General features: G+C 40.5%; 1 protein-coding gene across 1 annotated transcript in view; it reads left to right on the top strand.

Annotated features, from left to right (window-relative positions):
• GATB (glutamyl-tRNA amidotransferase subunit B) overlaps positions 1 to 18367 on the top strand; it is an 84178-nt gene that overhangs the window by 11936 nt on the left and 53875 nt on the right. The window contains exon 3 of the mRNA XM_075257511.1: positions 8079 to 8192. Coding sequence (XP_075113612.1) covers positions 8079 to 8192 — 114 coding nt within the window. The remainder of the gene's footprint in view (positions 1 to 8078; positions 8193 to 18367) is intronic.

Genomic DNA, 18367 nt, shown 5'->3' with positions numbered 1-18367 from the left:
ATCCCTTATAGATATTCTTGTTGACATCACTAACAATTGGTCGCATTGAGTGGAACAATGTCTTATTCATTACTCTGGAGTCCAGGATTATCCCAGTGTATTTGGTCTATTTGTCCCTGCATAACAGGAAGGCTGAATTAGTGGAGTAATTTTGGCTTGATAATATGTAATGTAATTCACTGCAGAACACCCTGCATGTGTACAGAGCCTTGTGCTATTGTCGTGTCGCCTGGAAGCAGCCTTCAGGGAAATGCTTTATGAAAATACAAAGATCACTTTTTGTTCTTCTGTTGATTTTTTTTTTTTTTTCTTTGCTGTTCAAAATAAAAAGTGTTCTTGATGGAGTCTATGAAGAGATGGGACTTGTACTATACAAGTGTAGGTAGATTTGACCATTCATTATCTTATGCCAATAGCACCTGTCAAGGGATGGGATTTATTGGGCAGCAAGTGAACAGTTCTTATATGTGATGTGTTGGAAGCAAGGCAAATGGGCAAGTGTAAGGTTCTCTGTGATTTTGCTAGAGGCTATAACAGAACATCTACAAAACGTCAAGACTTGTGAAATGTTCCTTGTATGCAGTGGTTAATACCTAGTCCAGGGAAGGAGAACTGGTGAACAAGCTGCAGGGTCATTGGCACCCCAGCCTCAATGATGCTGACTAGGAGTGAAGACATGGCCATTGTGGTCTAGTCCTACAGAAGAGCTTCTGTAAAGTAAGTTGTTGAAAATGCTGGCTATGATAGACCGGTATTTGGCATACAGAGCAATGCAGCTGGTTGTGTGGCTGCACAAATATCACAGGCCATTTTCAGAGTTCATGCCTTGACAAATTAGATCTGTTTTGGCAATGTGAAGGACACCTATAAACGTATCTTAACTTTCTACTTGTCTGATTTGTCCAGGGATTGTGTCATGAAATGACCAGTTTTTCAAAACTACATGATTTCTAGATAAGTTGTCATCGGATCCTTTATGTGTGTGTCCAAACAGTGGTTGTGTTGGGACTTGCAGCCTGTTGATGGGTTAACTAGCATGTTGTGATATTGTTTTAAATTGGTTTCATGAGAAATTGGAGTTCTTGTCCATCTTGAAGCTACGGGGGCGTTCACACTACCGTCTGTGTCCGACAGGTAGTGTCCGCTCCTAGTGTCCGCTCAAAATCTTGCATGGACATTAAGAGCGGACACTAGCTGTGTCCATGACACCTGTCATTTATTTAAATGGCGATCAGGTGCGTTCTTTTGCACTCCGTGCCCTTCCTTCACTGTCCGCATGTAAAGATGTCCGACTTCTCAAGCGGACAGAAAAACCCGTTCACATTGCCGTTGGTGTCCGCTCAGCAGTGTCCACGGTTATTGTCCGTACAAGATTTTAGCAACGGTCACTAGCTGGTCCGTTTGCAATTTCCATTCATTTCAATGGGATTTTATCTTGTGTCCTTTAGTGTTCATTTACAACCATGTCCGTTTTTTCAAGTGGACAAAAAAATCCTACAGCAAGTGTCCGTTATTTTTTTTTAACATTGAAGTCATTGGGCAATCGACATATAACGGACAGTAACTAATACCCATCAGTTACTATCCTTTTGTGTCCGTTATGATAGGTGTCTGTTTTTTTTTTAACGGATACTTTATGTGCAGACACCAAGGGTAATGTGAACCCTACCTTATAGATGTTGTCTCCTGATAACAAAATGTATACAATGTTCATAAATTATTATGGAGGAAGGCAGCATCTATAGAGGTTGTAGTGTGTATTCAATATGTAATCTTCGGAGCTCTGCAAAATATGTATGACAGACAATTAAAGTACAATTTGTAAAATATGCCATCTCTGCATTAAAGAGGACCTTTCATGTCCTTGGGCACACATGGTTTTATATACCGCTAGAAAGCCGACAGTACGCTGTCTTTCCCGTAATGTGCTCTGGGGCAAGAGCTATCGGTGCCGATACTGATATCTCTTCATTGTCAGAAGGGTGTTCCTGACAGTCTAGGTACTGTCCATAGCTCTGTACTGTCAGAGGGGGCGTTCCTTACTGCCCAGCCATGACACTGAGCGGTGAGGAACGCCCCCCCCCCTGACAGTACTTGGGGGGGGGGGGGGGTTTCCTCACCGCTCAGCGTCATGGCTGGGCAGTGAGGAATGCCCCCACTGCCAGTACAGCTCTATGGACAGTACTGTCAAGAGGGGCATTCCCAGCTAGACTGTCAGGAATGCCCTTCTGACGGTGAAGAGCAATCGGTAACTGCACTGATAGCTCTTGCCCCGGGGCACATAACGGGAAAGGCGACAGTGCGCTGAATTCAGCTTACTGGTGGCTTTCTAGCGCTATATATAACCATGTATGCCCGAGGACATGAAAGGTCCTCTTTAATATTGCAGCCCTGAAAATGGATCTAAAAGGGCAGAGCTGGGAAAACATAGCACAAAGACTGTTTGTAAAGGTTTAACTAACATGTAGATGGACGAAACAAATATTGTCCTTAATATTCATTGTTTGTGCTGTATTACAGTCTCAGCGGGCTACAAGTTTAGTGCCAAAGTTTATTTGGGGTTCTAGTTTTGTATTAAAGTCCTGTGTGGAATGTTAGTATAGTACTAGAACCTTTTTGTGGTGCTAGTAACATTAAAGTGCCCACCTTTTAACCTAGGTCTAATTTTGGTTAAGTCAAGCTTCACATGAAACCAACTGAATGCTAGCAAAACCAGACATGCATACATCATACATAACCTAACCATGGGCTGCTGGGACAGTGGCAGACTTTGTGTTGGCTGCCTGGGGAGTCTATCTGAGTCTATCTGAGGCTGCTGCCATAGGCGAGTCTGCATGGACTGTATTAGATGGAATCTAGCCATTCATTAGCATCAGAGTCACCATTATTGGGCTTGTATTGATGGCCATCCAGTGATGGAGGAGAGCAGTCGTCTAACAGGTTTCTGTTATATGTAGATCGTTTTAGAAGTGTACCTAATAATTTGGTTCCTTTGTGACTCTCCCCAGTCGCACATATAAAGTCTCCAAGCCATTGTAATTGAAGCTTTTGCTTCTAATCATGTCTAAACGTGCATACATTTTACCTCTTCGGGATGGATAATCTCCTTTTAAGAGACATGATACAGTTTTAAATGTCTTTTGTAACATTCCCTTTTGTTCTGAACATTTTATAGCCGCCTGATTTTTGTATCACAGTTCTAGCTATTGCCAGAAGAGAGAGAGATAACCACAGGCAGTTTCTTGTACTGTCATTTATTAAATTTTGCTTGTTCGGATAAAATGAGTCTAAAGCCAATTTTCTTTTAAAGTTAAAAAAAAATTGTGCTATCTCCATTTCACATTAGCAATCACATTTTCTCTATCATGTCACCTTTTGACAGAAAAATGAATAGCATTAATATTGACTTAACAGTGGCCTCTGGATTACTGTAGTCTTTTTAGATATGACGATCTTGTAACTAAAGTTACATAGAAATGGCTGGCAATTTTATTATTATAAAAATGAATTCTCATTTTTGATATACAGCAGATTATGTTGCTGTGTGCTGAAATGGAATACATTTGAAACTCTCTAAGTTCTACTTTTTTTTCCTACTGAAAGGGCATAAATTTGGCACGGCATGACTTTTTTTCAGTGCCATCATGAAAGTGTCCCAGTTTTCCTAATGCTCTTCTAAATACTATAAATACATAATGAAATGATGGGGCATATTTCTAAAAAGTGCTAGAGGCAATAGACGTGGATTTAGAAATTACGCACGTTTTGTTTTTGTTTTATTAAAGTATCAGAATTATCACATTTGTGAAGTTTGTACAAAGCGTTATATACACAAAAAAAGGTCAAATCAGTAAAGGTCAAATCAGCATTATAGTTAAAGTTACATCTTGTGATACATCTGTAAGATTGCTCCAACGTATAAAAACTGCAAGTGAGCATATTTTAGACCACAAATGTGCTGAAAAACAGTAAGAAGTAATTCTGATTTGTTGTTTTTAGAGAGAACTATTGAAAAAAAAAATACATTGTTCATAATATCTATGTCAGGGATCCAAACAACCCCAAGCCACACAAACCTATGTGATCCTAAAAGGGGTACTCTGCTTCCACACTAATCTATCTCACTCAGCATGAAAGGAATGAAGCGCCTTCAACATCCATACATTCTACACATAGCTGCTACCACCCACTTCTTATGGTAAGGGAGTAACATAAACATTAGAGATGAGCTAGTAGTATTCGTTCGAGTAGGTATTCGATCAATACTACGGTATTCGAAATACTCTTACTCGATCGAGTACCACTCGCTGTTCAAATGTAAAAGTTCGATGCAGAACCAGCATTGATTGGCCGAATGCTATACAGTCAGCCAATCAATGCTGGTTCTTCTCCTACCTTTAGAAGTCTTCTCCATGCAGCTTCCCCGCGGCGTCTTCTGGCTCTGAATTCACTTTGCCAGGCATTGGGCCTGGGCAGAGCCGACTGCGCATGTCCGCTTGTAGTGTGGGCATGCGCAGTCAGCTCTGCCCAGGCCCGATGCCTGGCAGAGTGAATTCAGAGCCGGAAGATGCTGCGGGGATGCTGCAAGGAGAAGACTGCTCGGAGGATCCAGCCCGACCCTCACTCATGGACTTGGTAAGTGTAATTTGATCGAACGTTGCCTACCCCTGAAACGAGCATTTTCCCCCCATAGACTATAATGGGGTTCGATATTCGATTCGAGTAGTCGAATATTAAGAAGCTACTCAAAACGAATATCGAACCTCGAACATTTTACTGTTCGCTCATCTTTAATACACAATTACAAACTTGGTCACATTTCCTGATATCTGACAATAATATCTTGTAAATGACCAATTTTTGTATGAGCCTTATCCCAGTTCCTTTTGTGAACCTTCAACTGGTGACCACGCACTAGGTGAACAGTGATATGACTTGATCAAGCATGAAAATCATAATTCTTTCAGCATAAAATGAGGTGGTTCTGAAGGGATATCATTCAGGGTGCTTGGGTTTAGAGAAGTATCTCTAAACAGGAATAAAACCACTACCTGTTTATATGGTGAGTGAGCAGATCGGCGTGCGGTATGTAAGCATTATCCAGAATTGTTCTGTCTTGTTACAGATGATCTGCTTGTTTTCCGGGTGTCTAACCACCGCAGATCTAATATTGATGGCCTGTCCTAAGGATAACCTTCGATTATAGAAACTGGATACCCTCTTTGACTGATGGTCAATATTTTAGAGAAAAAGACATGGACTGCTTATCCCAGTATTTATACTTTTATCTATACTTTTCAGAAAAATGTACAAAAATGAATATAAGGGTCTTCGTATACATATTGATTAAGATGTATAAGCCCAGTAGCCACTTGTCGGCGACTTTTATGTAGTGGGGCCCTAGTCTGGTGGATGTGGCACCCCACAGCAACCACTACCACTGTAGCACAGAGATAGCAACCCTGCTGCTAGGCTAGCTCTGGGCCACTGTAAACAATACCTAGAGCTGTGCTGTCTCTGTGTAGGTGATCTGCTGGGGTCCACCACAGATTTAATATTGATGACCTATCTTAAGGATGGGCCAATTATAATAGAAACTGGATAACCCCTTTAACTATTGAGTTACAGCTGTGGTGCAAATGAATGCATTGGGTTGTATGCAGTGTGGTAGCCTGCAGCTGTCACTCAATAGTTAAAATCAGTCAGTAGTGCTACAAAAAATCTTGGTGTAGCCATGGCTTAAAAGAGAATACAAGTATTTGATAGGGGCCAGGGGTTCGATTTGCCGCAGTCAAGGGAGTTTGGCTTCATGCAGTTTGTAATGGTTTAGGTCAGTTTTGTATTGCGCATATGTGAGCTGTGTACAGCACTATCTAAACATAGGAAACAAGAGAGATAATTATTTTACATTCCAGTTATAATAATATGGTGGTGTTTTAATAACATGATTAGAAATAAACTATACTCCTGTATTCTAGAACCCGGAACAGAACAATACTGTTATAAAGACTCAACCGCCCACGTCCTGGGGCATGAAATTTTGTATATGGTTTGATTAGTTATTGTCCTCTTTCTTCTCCAAACCTCGAGTAGGTGAAATGACCTCTAGACTTCCTTGGTAAAGCTGCCTTTTATGTTCTTCTATGAAAACTGTGAGAAGATAACATCATTAAAATGGTCCAGAATGAGAAAAACATGGCTGGTGTTTTACAAAAACAGCATCACACCTGTCCATAGGTTGTGTGTGGTATTGCAGCTCGACCTCAGTCACCTCAATGCAGCTGAGCTTTAATTCCAGACATAAACCATTGGGAGTTGTTGTGGACAACCCCATTCTAAAGAAAACTTTGGGACATTAAATGAAAACTTCTATCTGCATTGCCCAAAACCAGCATTGGCAGGTGTCTGCTACCCCTTTTCCCCGAAAATAAGTGTCTTATATTAAATTCTCTTCCGAAATATATGACTTGTCTTATTTTTGGAGGATGTCTTATGCAGCGGCTGGAGCGGGGGAAAATCGGCAGTCATGCCGGTGCTCCGCTAACTGCCGGTTGTAGGTGGTCCATGTGGTGAAGGAGGGGGGTGTCTTATTTTCGGGGAAACAGGGTAGCCCTTTTCATGTCTAGTGCTGATGATGTGCCGACACAGGAAACTAAATCTTGTGTCAAACACAAGCTCACGGTGGATGTGGGACAAGGCACCAGTGCAGATTCATCTATGAAAAAGTTGGATATCTCCCTACTGGACAAAAGTCCATTGTTCTGATCCATCATAAGATCAGAAAAACAGACTGAAAAATGAATGATATAGAAGGTACACATTGAGGCAGGTTTGTTAAGACTGACGTTTCGTAAGCAAGTCTTAATAACAGCCCCTGAGAATATTCAAGGGTCACCTGATTTGTATAGGCTGATGAGCCTAAATGGAAACTTAGATTTCCTGTAGAAGAAAGGCCTTCAATATCACCAATCTCTACCAGAGATGGGTTGATAATTTCCATGGATTCTGTCTGCATCCTTTATCATTGACTTAAATGTTAAAAATAAGATGGAAGCCTTCCTCCATCTAGTGGAGGAAGCCCTGAGACCCACTGAATCTCCAGCTGAATGGAGAGGCGAGTATGCATATTTTATTTAAGCCTCTGCAGGGGACAAAAATTGTATTGGGCTCCCTCTTTATCGGGGACCTGGTTGCCTTTTTCCTGACAGTAATAATATTACGGTATACTAGATTACTGAAGATGGATATTAATTGTTGCTCATACCTTGTTTTTGATCCTATATTAGTTGTAATTGTCTTATTCCTCCTGTGGGGTTTGCCTTTCACTAGATCAACACTTCAGGGTAATAGGCTGAACTTTTTGGTATCTTATCTTTATATTAAAAAGCAGGATCCATTGCATGCCATGTAAGCAGTATGCCTGTGTCTATTCCATGTACCAGATTCCAGCTTTTTTATTCCTAATCAAAAGAATGATGGAATATATTGATAAATGAGAAACAATCGGCGCAACTCTAAAGATCCGTCCAGATTTTCCGACATGTACAAAAGATGTAGATATGTACATTGATAAATCTGCCTCACTTTTCTTTAATCAAATGAGTTTACTACTTGGATTTTCTTAAGAAAACAGAGCTCTAGTTTTCAAATCATATGCAGGTGATCTCGGCAGTGGGAATATATTTCGTTTTCTAGTTTTATTTTTCTGTTTAATTTTGCTTTTGGCAACATTCATGCCACTTTTGCATGCAGTTAGCAAGACAGAACAACAGCTCATATGAGTAGATATTTTCTTCTTCTTTCTCGCTTCTTCCTGGTTGCTGAGTTTTTTTCTAAATCATTTAGCTCTTGTTTTCCCCTAAAATCTAATGAGTCTAATTCTACCTTCGCACAGTCACCAGTGGATTCTAAGTAGTATAGTAGCTTTTGATCTGTGTCTTCTAGGCTAATGGCTCTTCACTCACTCACGTAGGAATTCTACTTCACTTCATTTTCAGATCGTGATTCCTGCATGCAGCGTAACATTACTGCTATTCACTCCATTCAATGGTTTAACTTTATGTTTCTTGTTATTGTAGATCATCAACAGAAGATGTGTTGAAGCTGCTGTAATGACTGGCCTTGCCCTAAACTGCAACATAAACAAGAAGTCCCTGTTTGATCGAAAACACTATTTCTACGCTGACCTGCCTGTACGTATCTTCTTCCATTTTCTTTAAAGGGAAGCTGTCAGGGCAATTTGGGACAACAAACCACCCATAGGTCCTTTATGGAAAACTTTCCTGGCCCACATTTAAATAAAAGAGAACTTTATGCTTACCTGATGCCAACGGCACCTGCACAGTGGTTTAGTGAAGCAAGGGAAATACACTCCGACTTCACTGCACACAAACCCGAAGTCTGGCACATGCGCATTGAATTCCAGGTGTACTTTCCACAGTTTCATTGAACCACTGTGGAGATGCCGGCAGTACAGCCACTAGGTAGGTAAGTTGTTTTTTTTTTAATGCTGGCATGGACAGCTTTACAACATAGCTGATTCAGACACTAAACACACAATCCATATGCACTTGTGGATGATTTTGTGTCTTAAATCTTATGACATGTTCCCTAAAAGCAAATTTAGGTAAACAAAAAACAGAGGCAGCACCGAGCAGCACATAGTGAGGTACCATTAGGTATACGGAAATGTGCGTGATAGGAGAGCTTCTCACCTTGAGAGGTTGTATATAACAACCAATTAATAGGCTTGTAAACCACTTAGGGAGGGGGGGGGGGTTATTCCCCAGGTGATGAGACGGCGGGGTCTGTATCACTCTTGGTGTCAGCAAAATTGGATGGGGACCGAAAATCAATAAGGACCACCGCGCTCGACCAATTATTCAAACAGTGCTTTAATTCCGAAAGTAGAACACAACACGTTTCGGGCCTATGCCCTTTTTCAAGTGCAACAACCACAGTAAGCTGACGGTCTGATATTCAACTAGACTCCTTAAACAACAGTACATGGGGAGTGTAGTATGTACAGACCGTTAGGCATACACCTGGTGTATGCCTAACGGTCTGTACATACTACACTCACCATGTACTGTTGTTTAAGGAGTCTAGTTGCATATCAGACCGTCAGCTTACTGTGGTTGTTGCACTTGAAAAAGGGCATAGGCCCGAAACGCGTTGTGTTCTACTTTCGGAATTAAAGCACTATTTGAATGATTGGTCGAGCGTGGTGGTCCTTATTGATTTTCGGTCCCCATCTAAAAGCAAATTTAGCATTGTTAAAATATGTTTTTGGCTGGTTAAAATGTACCAGAAATGTTTAGAACTTCTAATATACTGTTGTCTGTGTGATGCTAGTGACTAATTGTGTAATGGTGAGCGTAACCGTTGCCAACTATTGCTGTGATCCCATCATTCACGTGGTCCCCAGGTAACCTGTTGAATGCAACGGCAATCAAATGTGCATTGAGTTTCCTATGAACTTTATGGGACTGCTGGAGATATGAGCACAGTATTTGATTTCACTTCACAGTCCCGTAGAAATGAATGGAGAAGCTGTGTCCATGCACAACAACTGTTCTATTCTAACAGGGAGCTTGGGACCACCATTATTATGATCAGTGAGTGTCCCAATATATATGTTGTATTTCCCGCCATATGCTATAATACACATTAGAGGAAGGGCAAGTCCTGAAACGCGTTGTGTGCACCATTTTGGAATGAAGACTCCTTTTATTTGGACCAGCGCTCTCCTGCCTCATCTTTTGCATTTGCTTAAATTATTTATAATGGTTAGGAGGGAGGGGCAAATGGTTCCTTATTGTACACATCCTCAGAGACAATGTGAAACGTGTTATGGCCATAATGTGGTTATTAGCAGCGGAAAAACTGATAGAAAAGATTGCCCAGCAATACCCTGCATATACAGTATTTCAACTGTTCATGAAAACTCCAGTACCCGATAAGTAAAATAAAGCCAGATTATTTGGGGCAGTGAATTGTCCCCATCATCTCTAGTCTATGTAGTCTGCAAAAATAAAATGTATTCTGCTCTGCCATGCCTCCACCCTTCATCTGCGTTTTACTTCCAAAGTAGAAAGCTATACTTTAGTCCCTATACTCCTCATCTCCTTTATGTGCACTCCCTTCAATAATTCAATACTTCAGTCCAGTGTCGCTTAACCTTTTTGCTCTGTTCTGTACAGGCTTTTCATTCCCTTCTCAGTAATAAAATGTTTTCCAGTCTGGCACCTTCTGTGTGTGTATATGTGTAAGAGAGTTAACACTTAAGTCACCACCTGCATAGTGTCACTGTGTTATAAGGCCTGTCTAAATGGTGATTAAATGGTTAAATTCCTAACAGATTCCCCTTTCTGTGCTCCAGTCCCTATAATGTGTAATCTCCTTTGATTATACTGTCCATGAGCTGCAGTAAATAATATTGTCCTCTATGTTGTCTGTCTGTTTACCTCTTCTCTTACATTTCCCTCTAACCAGTTTACAAGGCTAAAATGGCCTTTAGCCTTCCAGGTGTTGTGGTCTTTGTTGACCCCAGCATTGAAGTGGTTTTACAGTCAAAGATTAAATAAAGTAATACAGAGAGGGAAAAATTGTACTGACCCTTAAAACTAAAATTTAAAAGTTTAAAACTTAGTTTTGCCACTAAGGGGGTAAATTGCACCTGAGTGGCGGGGCATCTATAGTCACTTGAGGCATTCACATTCTGACCTTTTAAGGCCGGTTGCAGATGACCGTGCTGCAACCGGCCTGCCATGAATTAAAAGCACGTGCGGCACATGGGGGACATGGGGATATTCCCTGTGTACTGCCCATGCACAAGCCGTGCTTCAACAGTTCCTTTCATTAAATGAATAGGAGTCACAAAAGTATGGGCAGCAAAATAGGAAAGGACAGGAATAGGACCTGTTCTATATTTTGTGGCCTGGACTGTCGGCCCGAACATAGGACCGTGAAATTCAGTTGTGTGTACAGGCCCTTAGAAATCCTGGATAGCACACTGACCCACACCACAGTTGTCAGCAAGAGGCCTTACTATCATACATACTAAATCAGTTGCAATAACGTGTGCTTGGACTATAGATACAGTATAGTTGAACAAGTCAGATGTTCTATAAACAGAATTAAATAGGGACACATAATTTGTTTGGAGATGCTGTCTGCATAGGAGCTGTAGAAGTAGAAACAAAAATAGTAGGACATTTGGTCATATGGCCATGCTGTGGCTTAGTCCAATTCATATGAATGGGGCTGACCCACAATACCATTGTACAATGTATGACGCTGTGCTTGGTGAATCAATACTTAGTCCTCTTTATAACCTTCACTGTCTACCAATAAATATTTGGACACCCATGCAAATACAAATGAAGATCTCTCTGGTTGTGATGTACGTCACACCTTCCGCCTTTATATATCATGTAGGAAACAGCATTGGCATTAGTCGCATGAAAGAGGGCACGAAGTGCAGAGTTGTTCGATTTCGAGAAAGGGGTAATTATGGAGTACCACAGAAATGGTCGATCCTTAAGCAAGCAAACTGAATTACCCAAAATTGACAGTGGCCTATGTGATTACGAAGTGGAAGGTGAACGATGATTGTCAGAATGTGCCCCGAGTTGGCAGACCCCCGAAACTGCAGCCGTCCAAAATCGGTGAAAGAACTTACCTGTCTTCTCCAAGCTGAATGGAATAGAATACCACTAGCCGTTATACAAGGACTTGTGGAAAGCATGCCTCAGAGGGTTGTGGGTATAATTGCTGCTCATATTGAACATGAATAAATGTTGTTTTTCTATTCTACCACAGGTGTCCAAATACTTATTGGTAGACAGTGTATTGCATTTAGATTTATTGGGACAGTTAAAAATATCCATTAAAGATGACCTTTCATGTTCTCTAACATTGGGTCATGTTATATACCGCTGCAAAACGAACAGCGCTCTGAATTCAGCATACTACCCGTTTTGCCAGTATATGCCCTGTTTGCAGAGATATAAGTGCCATTGTTTTGGTATTTTCTATTGGACTTTCTGTTTCAGTTATACCTATGGGGAAAACAACGGCATTTTTGTAGATGTAATTGACATGCTGCGACTTCCAAAACCGCACCGGTTTTGGAAAATGCAGAGTGTCCACACTGCAGTTTTCACTGCAAAATGGGCCTGGGATCCACTAGAATCCCATCCACTTTTTTCTGACTGTAAAACGGCGAAAATCGCGACGTTTACAGCACGAGGCCTCTAGTTTTCAAAACATTGATGGCCTCTCACGATAGTGAGGGTCCGACCTCTGTTACCACTGATCAGCTCATTGAAGGGCTGGGGCCTCTTCACTTTTTACATTGTTCTGCATGCACACTATCTACATAGCTGCAGATTTACACCCAAATATCCTCAAGTATATATTTAGATTTTATAATCCGGTAGTCCGCAGATGATTTGATGAAATAATCCCGTGTTTTATATATGGAAAACACATTACAGCCTTGCCTCTTATTATCTGTTATTCTTCACCTTTCATTCACTAGGCTGCTTCTTATATTGAACAGTTCTGAAATAAATCTACTGTTTTGAAGCCTTTCAAAGGTTGTAATGAAAAGACGGTACACGTAAGTCTAGGCTCTGCGCTGAGATTAAAATGCGTTCTTTGATGCATGAACTCTGATCAGGAAAGAATGACTGGTCTCTTCTCTAGAACATGACGGCACTTAATGCTTGACTTTTCCACCTCTAATCCTTTCTATCTAGTGATTGGTATATGATATCCACAGCATTAGAAGAGAAATATCTCTGAAGTGAAGTGAAATTAGCCTGATACTATATTCAGTATTGTATTCTTAATCTGCCCTTTCACAATCCCAGTTTTTTGTATTCTTGGTTACCTAAAGTCTACTGCCTGTTTAATGTAAAATATACCATTAAACAACATTTACTGGCAAAAATTTCAATACCTTTTGTTAGTAGATTTCACGTTGTTTATTAGTTACAGCTGTTGGTCCTCATGTAGTCCATTGTGCACACTCTGCAAGGGCTTTAGATGTCAAGTGTCGCTATAATCAGACTGACTGCTAAGTAGCCAATTAGTTTTAACAGTGACATTTGCCATGTACAGCCTTGCGTCTCCTTACTTCTCCAAAGCCCTGTGTTCCCCTCCTAAAAACTCAGGATTTTCTAACAATCAATGCTCATTCTCAGCGAGGTACCTCCTCTTTCACAGTCAGCTCAATAAACAGGTGACTGAATGGAAAACACTCATATTGCCAAACAGCTGAGGCTTATACAGTTCAGTCCTGAGCACTGGCCTAAACTCCTTCTCCTCTACTGCATCTGGGGCACCAATGCATTTCCATGGCAGCCAGGAGAGCCTTATCAAGGCCTTGGGCATGCCACCCTATGTCAGGTCATGCCAGGCCACTCATGAAACAATAAAAAAGAAATAAAACTTCAATTTTTTTTTTTTTTTTTTTAAAAAAAACAACATATTTGGTACTGCTGTCCCATAAAAGAAAAGAAAATGTTGTTTTTTGGTCAGCTTGCCTCCAAAAAAAATTAAATAAAAAGTGATCAAAATTTCCTTGGTATCCCTGAATAGTAGTAATGAAAATCACGTATTGTCTCACAAAAAATAAGCCGTCAACCAGCTTGGCGCAAGATAAAATTAAAATGTTATGGCTTTTAGAAGATACAAAAATAATTTCTTCATAAAAAATGTATTGAATAACTAGCAAAGCCTCAAGCTCCTCAAAGATTTTACATTTAAAGAGGACTTTTCATCAGATTGGGCACAGGCAGCCAAAGCCAGGATTGGATTGAGCAAAAGGGAACTGTACCCAGTCTTGGGTTTTGGCTCAAAAAAACAACAGCAAAATCTGCAAAAAAAAAAAAAGAAGCTACGTTTCCGCAACTTGGGGTCTCAGGCTCCGTTCCCACGGAGTAAAGCGCCACTCATTCTGACACGTAAACACGTGTCAGAGTGAGCGCTTCAAACCAGAATCCCATTGACTTCAATGGGTTCCGTCTTACGCGCACTACACATTGAAATCAATGGGAGGCTTTTTAACCCATTGATTTCAATGTGTTATGCGCGTTAAACGGAACCCATTGAAGTCAATGGGATTTTGTTTTGAAGTGCTCACTCTGACACGTGTTTACTCCTTGGGAACGGATCCTCAGCTTAAAGGGGTTCTTCCCATTTCCGTGTTTCAGCAGCTTTGCCTGCTGTCTCCTCTTCTTGCTTCCTGTACTCTTCATAAAACAGGTCAAAGCCGCCTCCTCCCAGTTTGCTGAACCAGACACTATGAAGTAACAGAATCTAGACTTTACCCTTAGCATGAGAGATTATTTATTATTACTAGAAATCTAATATAAAAGCAGATCAAATAGTAGGCACAGGACGTGAAAATTACAATACACAGGTTTGCATAGAACACTTACCATGCTTCTAGAGAACTGACTCCGTTTTATCTTTGTGTTTACATAGAGAGATAACAGATATGGTCTGGAGCAAACTGCAATTAGCTGAACTAGTTCTCCTCCAGGCAGAGCTGTAGATAAGAGGGAAGGGAACTCAGCCCCCCTCCAGAGAGCAGCAACTGACATCATTTGTCATGTCTTATCAGACAGATCCAGTTCCATGGAAATGATATGTAAACAATGGGAGGAATAATTTCATATAGCAGGCAAACAAAGCAGCATCTTCGATTTACATAAGTTAGCAGTATAGATAGGATCCTTGAGATGGGAATACCCTTTTAAGGAGTTATAGAATTATTTTACATACATGGAAATAAAAGTAGCAGATCAAATAATGTTTGTAATTTTGTGACTTTTTTTTTTTTTACCTAGGTACATGCAGGGAATATTTTTATAAACTAACCTTTCCAGTTGATCATAAGAAATATCATGTAAACCCAAACCGTAATTGACCCTAATTATAGCAATTTAGCCTTTTCATGATTCAATGATCCTACTAATATTATAAGTGTGAAAGTTTGTGTGTTTGGATGTTTGTGAGTTTGGATGTTTGTTCCTCAATCACGCTAAACTGCCTGGACGGATTTGCGTGCAATTTTCCACAAACATAGTTTTCCCTTAGGATTGAGTCACAGGCTACTTTTGGTGCCACTAAACAACATGGCTTTCTAGCAGGAGACTCACAAAAGCAGGACTCCTAGCCCCAGCTATAGACTCACACACACTGCCTGGCATTTCCTGCCTCAACCTGCCTGCACACTCCTTACTGTCACCTCAGGAGTAGCCCTCACTCTACTCACTCACATTTACCTATAGCTTTCCACTATATAACAGATCACATTGTCTGTATCACTACATACACAATATAACACATCACATTGTCTGTATTACTATATACACAATGTATGAAATTTTTGAGAGAAGTCCTCAGTAGTTGATACCTTTTTTAATGGCTAACTCAAAAAGTTTTTTGATGACATATCAAGCTTTCGAGACTCTATCGAGGTCTCTTCATCAGGATGGTATAACACAATTTCTGAAGGTAGGCATATATATATACAGAGAGAAATGGAGTATTCGATGCAAAATAGATGGAGAACAGAACACAATGTAAATAAACATATATATCAGTTCCCAGGGAAGTTCTCTGGGTTTATAGCTTCTTTGATCAGTGACGTGGTGTCTAGTGGTTGTAAAACGTCATAAAACCCTGGGCCTGGTTTAACCCCCTTTGGAGCGTGTCAAAGTTCGCCATAAGTTTAACCTCCCATATGAGGCGATGTTTTCTGCTCTTGAAATTCCCTCTCAGTACCAGGATCTTCATATCCTGGGTCATATTATGATTTTGATTGCAGAAGTGTTTTGGCACAGGGAGGTCCATTCTCTGTTCTCTAATCGTATGTCTGTGTGAGTTCATCCTCATCCTAAGTGACTGTCCTGTCTCACCTACATACAGGCCCTCAGGACACTTAGTACACAATATCAAATACACTACATTAGGTGTGCTGCAGGTGAAGTTACCTGGGATCTTGTAGTGTCGATCGGAGTTCGGGATCTTTATTTTGTCCGTAGTCAGTATGTGCGGGCAGGTCTTGCACCTCTTATTTCCACATGGAAATGTTCCTTTGTTAGTTGGAGGTGACAGTGAGCTGCTAATAATCATATTCCTTTGGTTTGGTGGCTGTCTGTAACACAGGAGAGGGGGGTCTGGAAATATGGATTTTAGACGGTGGTCTTTTTGCAGTAGTGGATGTAATTTGCGTGTGATTCCTCTCAGCGTCTCCAGGTGGGGGTTATATGTGACAACCAGGGGCACCCGAGTGTTCTCCTGTTTGGTGTTGTATTTTAATAACTCCGATCTTGGTATTCTGGTGGCCCTGTTGAGACCTGCCCGCACATACTACTACAGACAAAATAAAGATCCCGAACTCCGATCGACACTACAAGATCCCAGGTAACTTCACCTGCAGCACACCTAATGTAGTGTATTTGATATTGTGTACTAAGTGTCCTGAGGGCCTGTATGTAGGTGAGACAGGACAGTCTCTTAGGATGAACTCACACAGACATACGATTAGAGAACAGAGAATGGACCTCCCTGTGCCAAAACACTTCTGCAATCAAAATCATAATATGACCCAGGATATGAAGATCCTGGTACTGAGAGGGAATTTCAAGAGCAGAAAACATCGCCTCATATGGGAGGTTAAACTTATGGCAAACTTTGACACGCTCCAAAGGGGGTTAAACCAGGCCCAGGGTTTTATGACATTTTACAACCACTAGACACCACGTCACTGATCAAAGAAGCTATAAACCCAGAGAACTTCCCTGGGAACTGATATATATGTTTATTTACATTGTGTTCTGTTCTCCATCTATTTTGCATCTAACACTCCATTTCTCTGTGTATATATATGCCTACCTTCAGAAATTGTGTTATACCATCCTGATGAAGAGACCTCGATAGAGTCTCGAAAGCTTGATATGTCATCAAAAAACTTTTTGAGTTAGCCATTAAAAAAGGTATCAACTACTGAGGACTTCTCTCAAAAATTTCTTTCATTTCATATCCACTGGCTAACACGGTACAAGGATATATATTTTTTCTATATACACAATATAACACATCACATCACATTTGCTACCCACCAAACTTTTTAAAGCACTTTTACAGTGTCACACGTCTGTGTCCGCCCAATTCTCAAATCACCGCAGACGAAGTCGCGGGTAAAAGCTAGTTCAATATAAGTATGACCAGCAAAGGCAATCATAACAGGTCTCCTTGTTTGGTTTTAAGGCCACTAAACGCCCCTGCCCACGAGTCTCCATATACAGCAGGTTTACAGAGATGTAATTGAATAATGCAACAGTCTTAAAGTATAATTGTTCTTGAATTGAACGTTATCTTGGAGCTGGAATAATACAGCAGTTTAACAGAGTCATTGTTCTGGATTTTTACTTATCCTGGAGATTAAATAATACATTATATTCTTAATCCATATTCATTTTACAGAATTACAATGTCCTAGAAAAAGTCTGTGTCCAGTCAAAGTCAAATATATAATTTGCTTAAAAGTTACCGACAGGGCAAGCTTGCCGAGATAAATTAATTTATGTTCAACGCCATTGCCATCTGCCTTTTTACAGACTTGGCGTGAGACCCAAAATGGAATAACGTAGGTACAAAATATATAATTTCATCCATAAACTGCACATACAAGTTTAACCTGACTTTTAAATATATAGTTAACTTTTAGCTTTTTCCAATGTTTTGAATGGTTATGATGGTGCAGTAAATGATCATATTCATGTTTAGGATGACATCATCTGTACCTACTGGTTAGAAATGTTTGTAAAGGCCAACATCAGCACCTGGAATGGAAGCTTCTAGATGCTTGGCCCCCTGGAATAGGGGGCTCACTGTTACTCTGTATTTGCCTAAACAGGGCATGAGAAACTATACATGAAAGTGCGTTATCATCAGTCCTGTGTAGTTTGTCCTAACAGTTCCCTTCAGCTTTAACACAGGCACTCCTGTTTGCACATTATGCCTTACCCTTATTCCTATACAGATCAGACCGAAATGTCACTAATTGATTTACTACTTATTGACCTTCAATATATTAAGAATAAATAAGCATATACATGTGGTGGGTGTAAAAAAAATAAAATAATTGTGGTTCATTAAAAATGACTTGGAATTTGCTTTACTACTATAGTGTGTGTGTGTGTGTTATGTTTTCACTCTACATTGTCCAAGTGGGTTGGAGATCCCTATCACAGGCACTACCACCAGAGAGTATGGTACCATTATTTACCTATTTATGTACAAGACTGAAACAGGTAGCAGCAAGCTACAGGCTCCACTGAGAGGT

Source organism: Leptodactylus fuscus, chromosome 1 (genome assembly GCF_031893055.1).
Source record: "Leptodactylus fuscus isolate aLepFus1 chromosome 1, aLepFus1.hap2, whole genome shotgun sequence".
Lineage (NCBI taxonomy): Eukaryota > Metazoa > Chordata > Amphibia > Anura > Leptodactylidae > Leptodactylus > Leptodactylus fuscus.
This window is presented reverse-complemented; position numbering and strand designations above follow the sequence as displayed.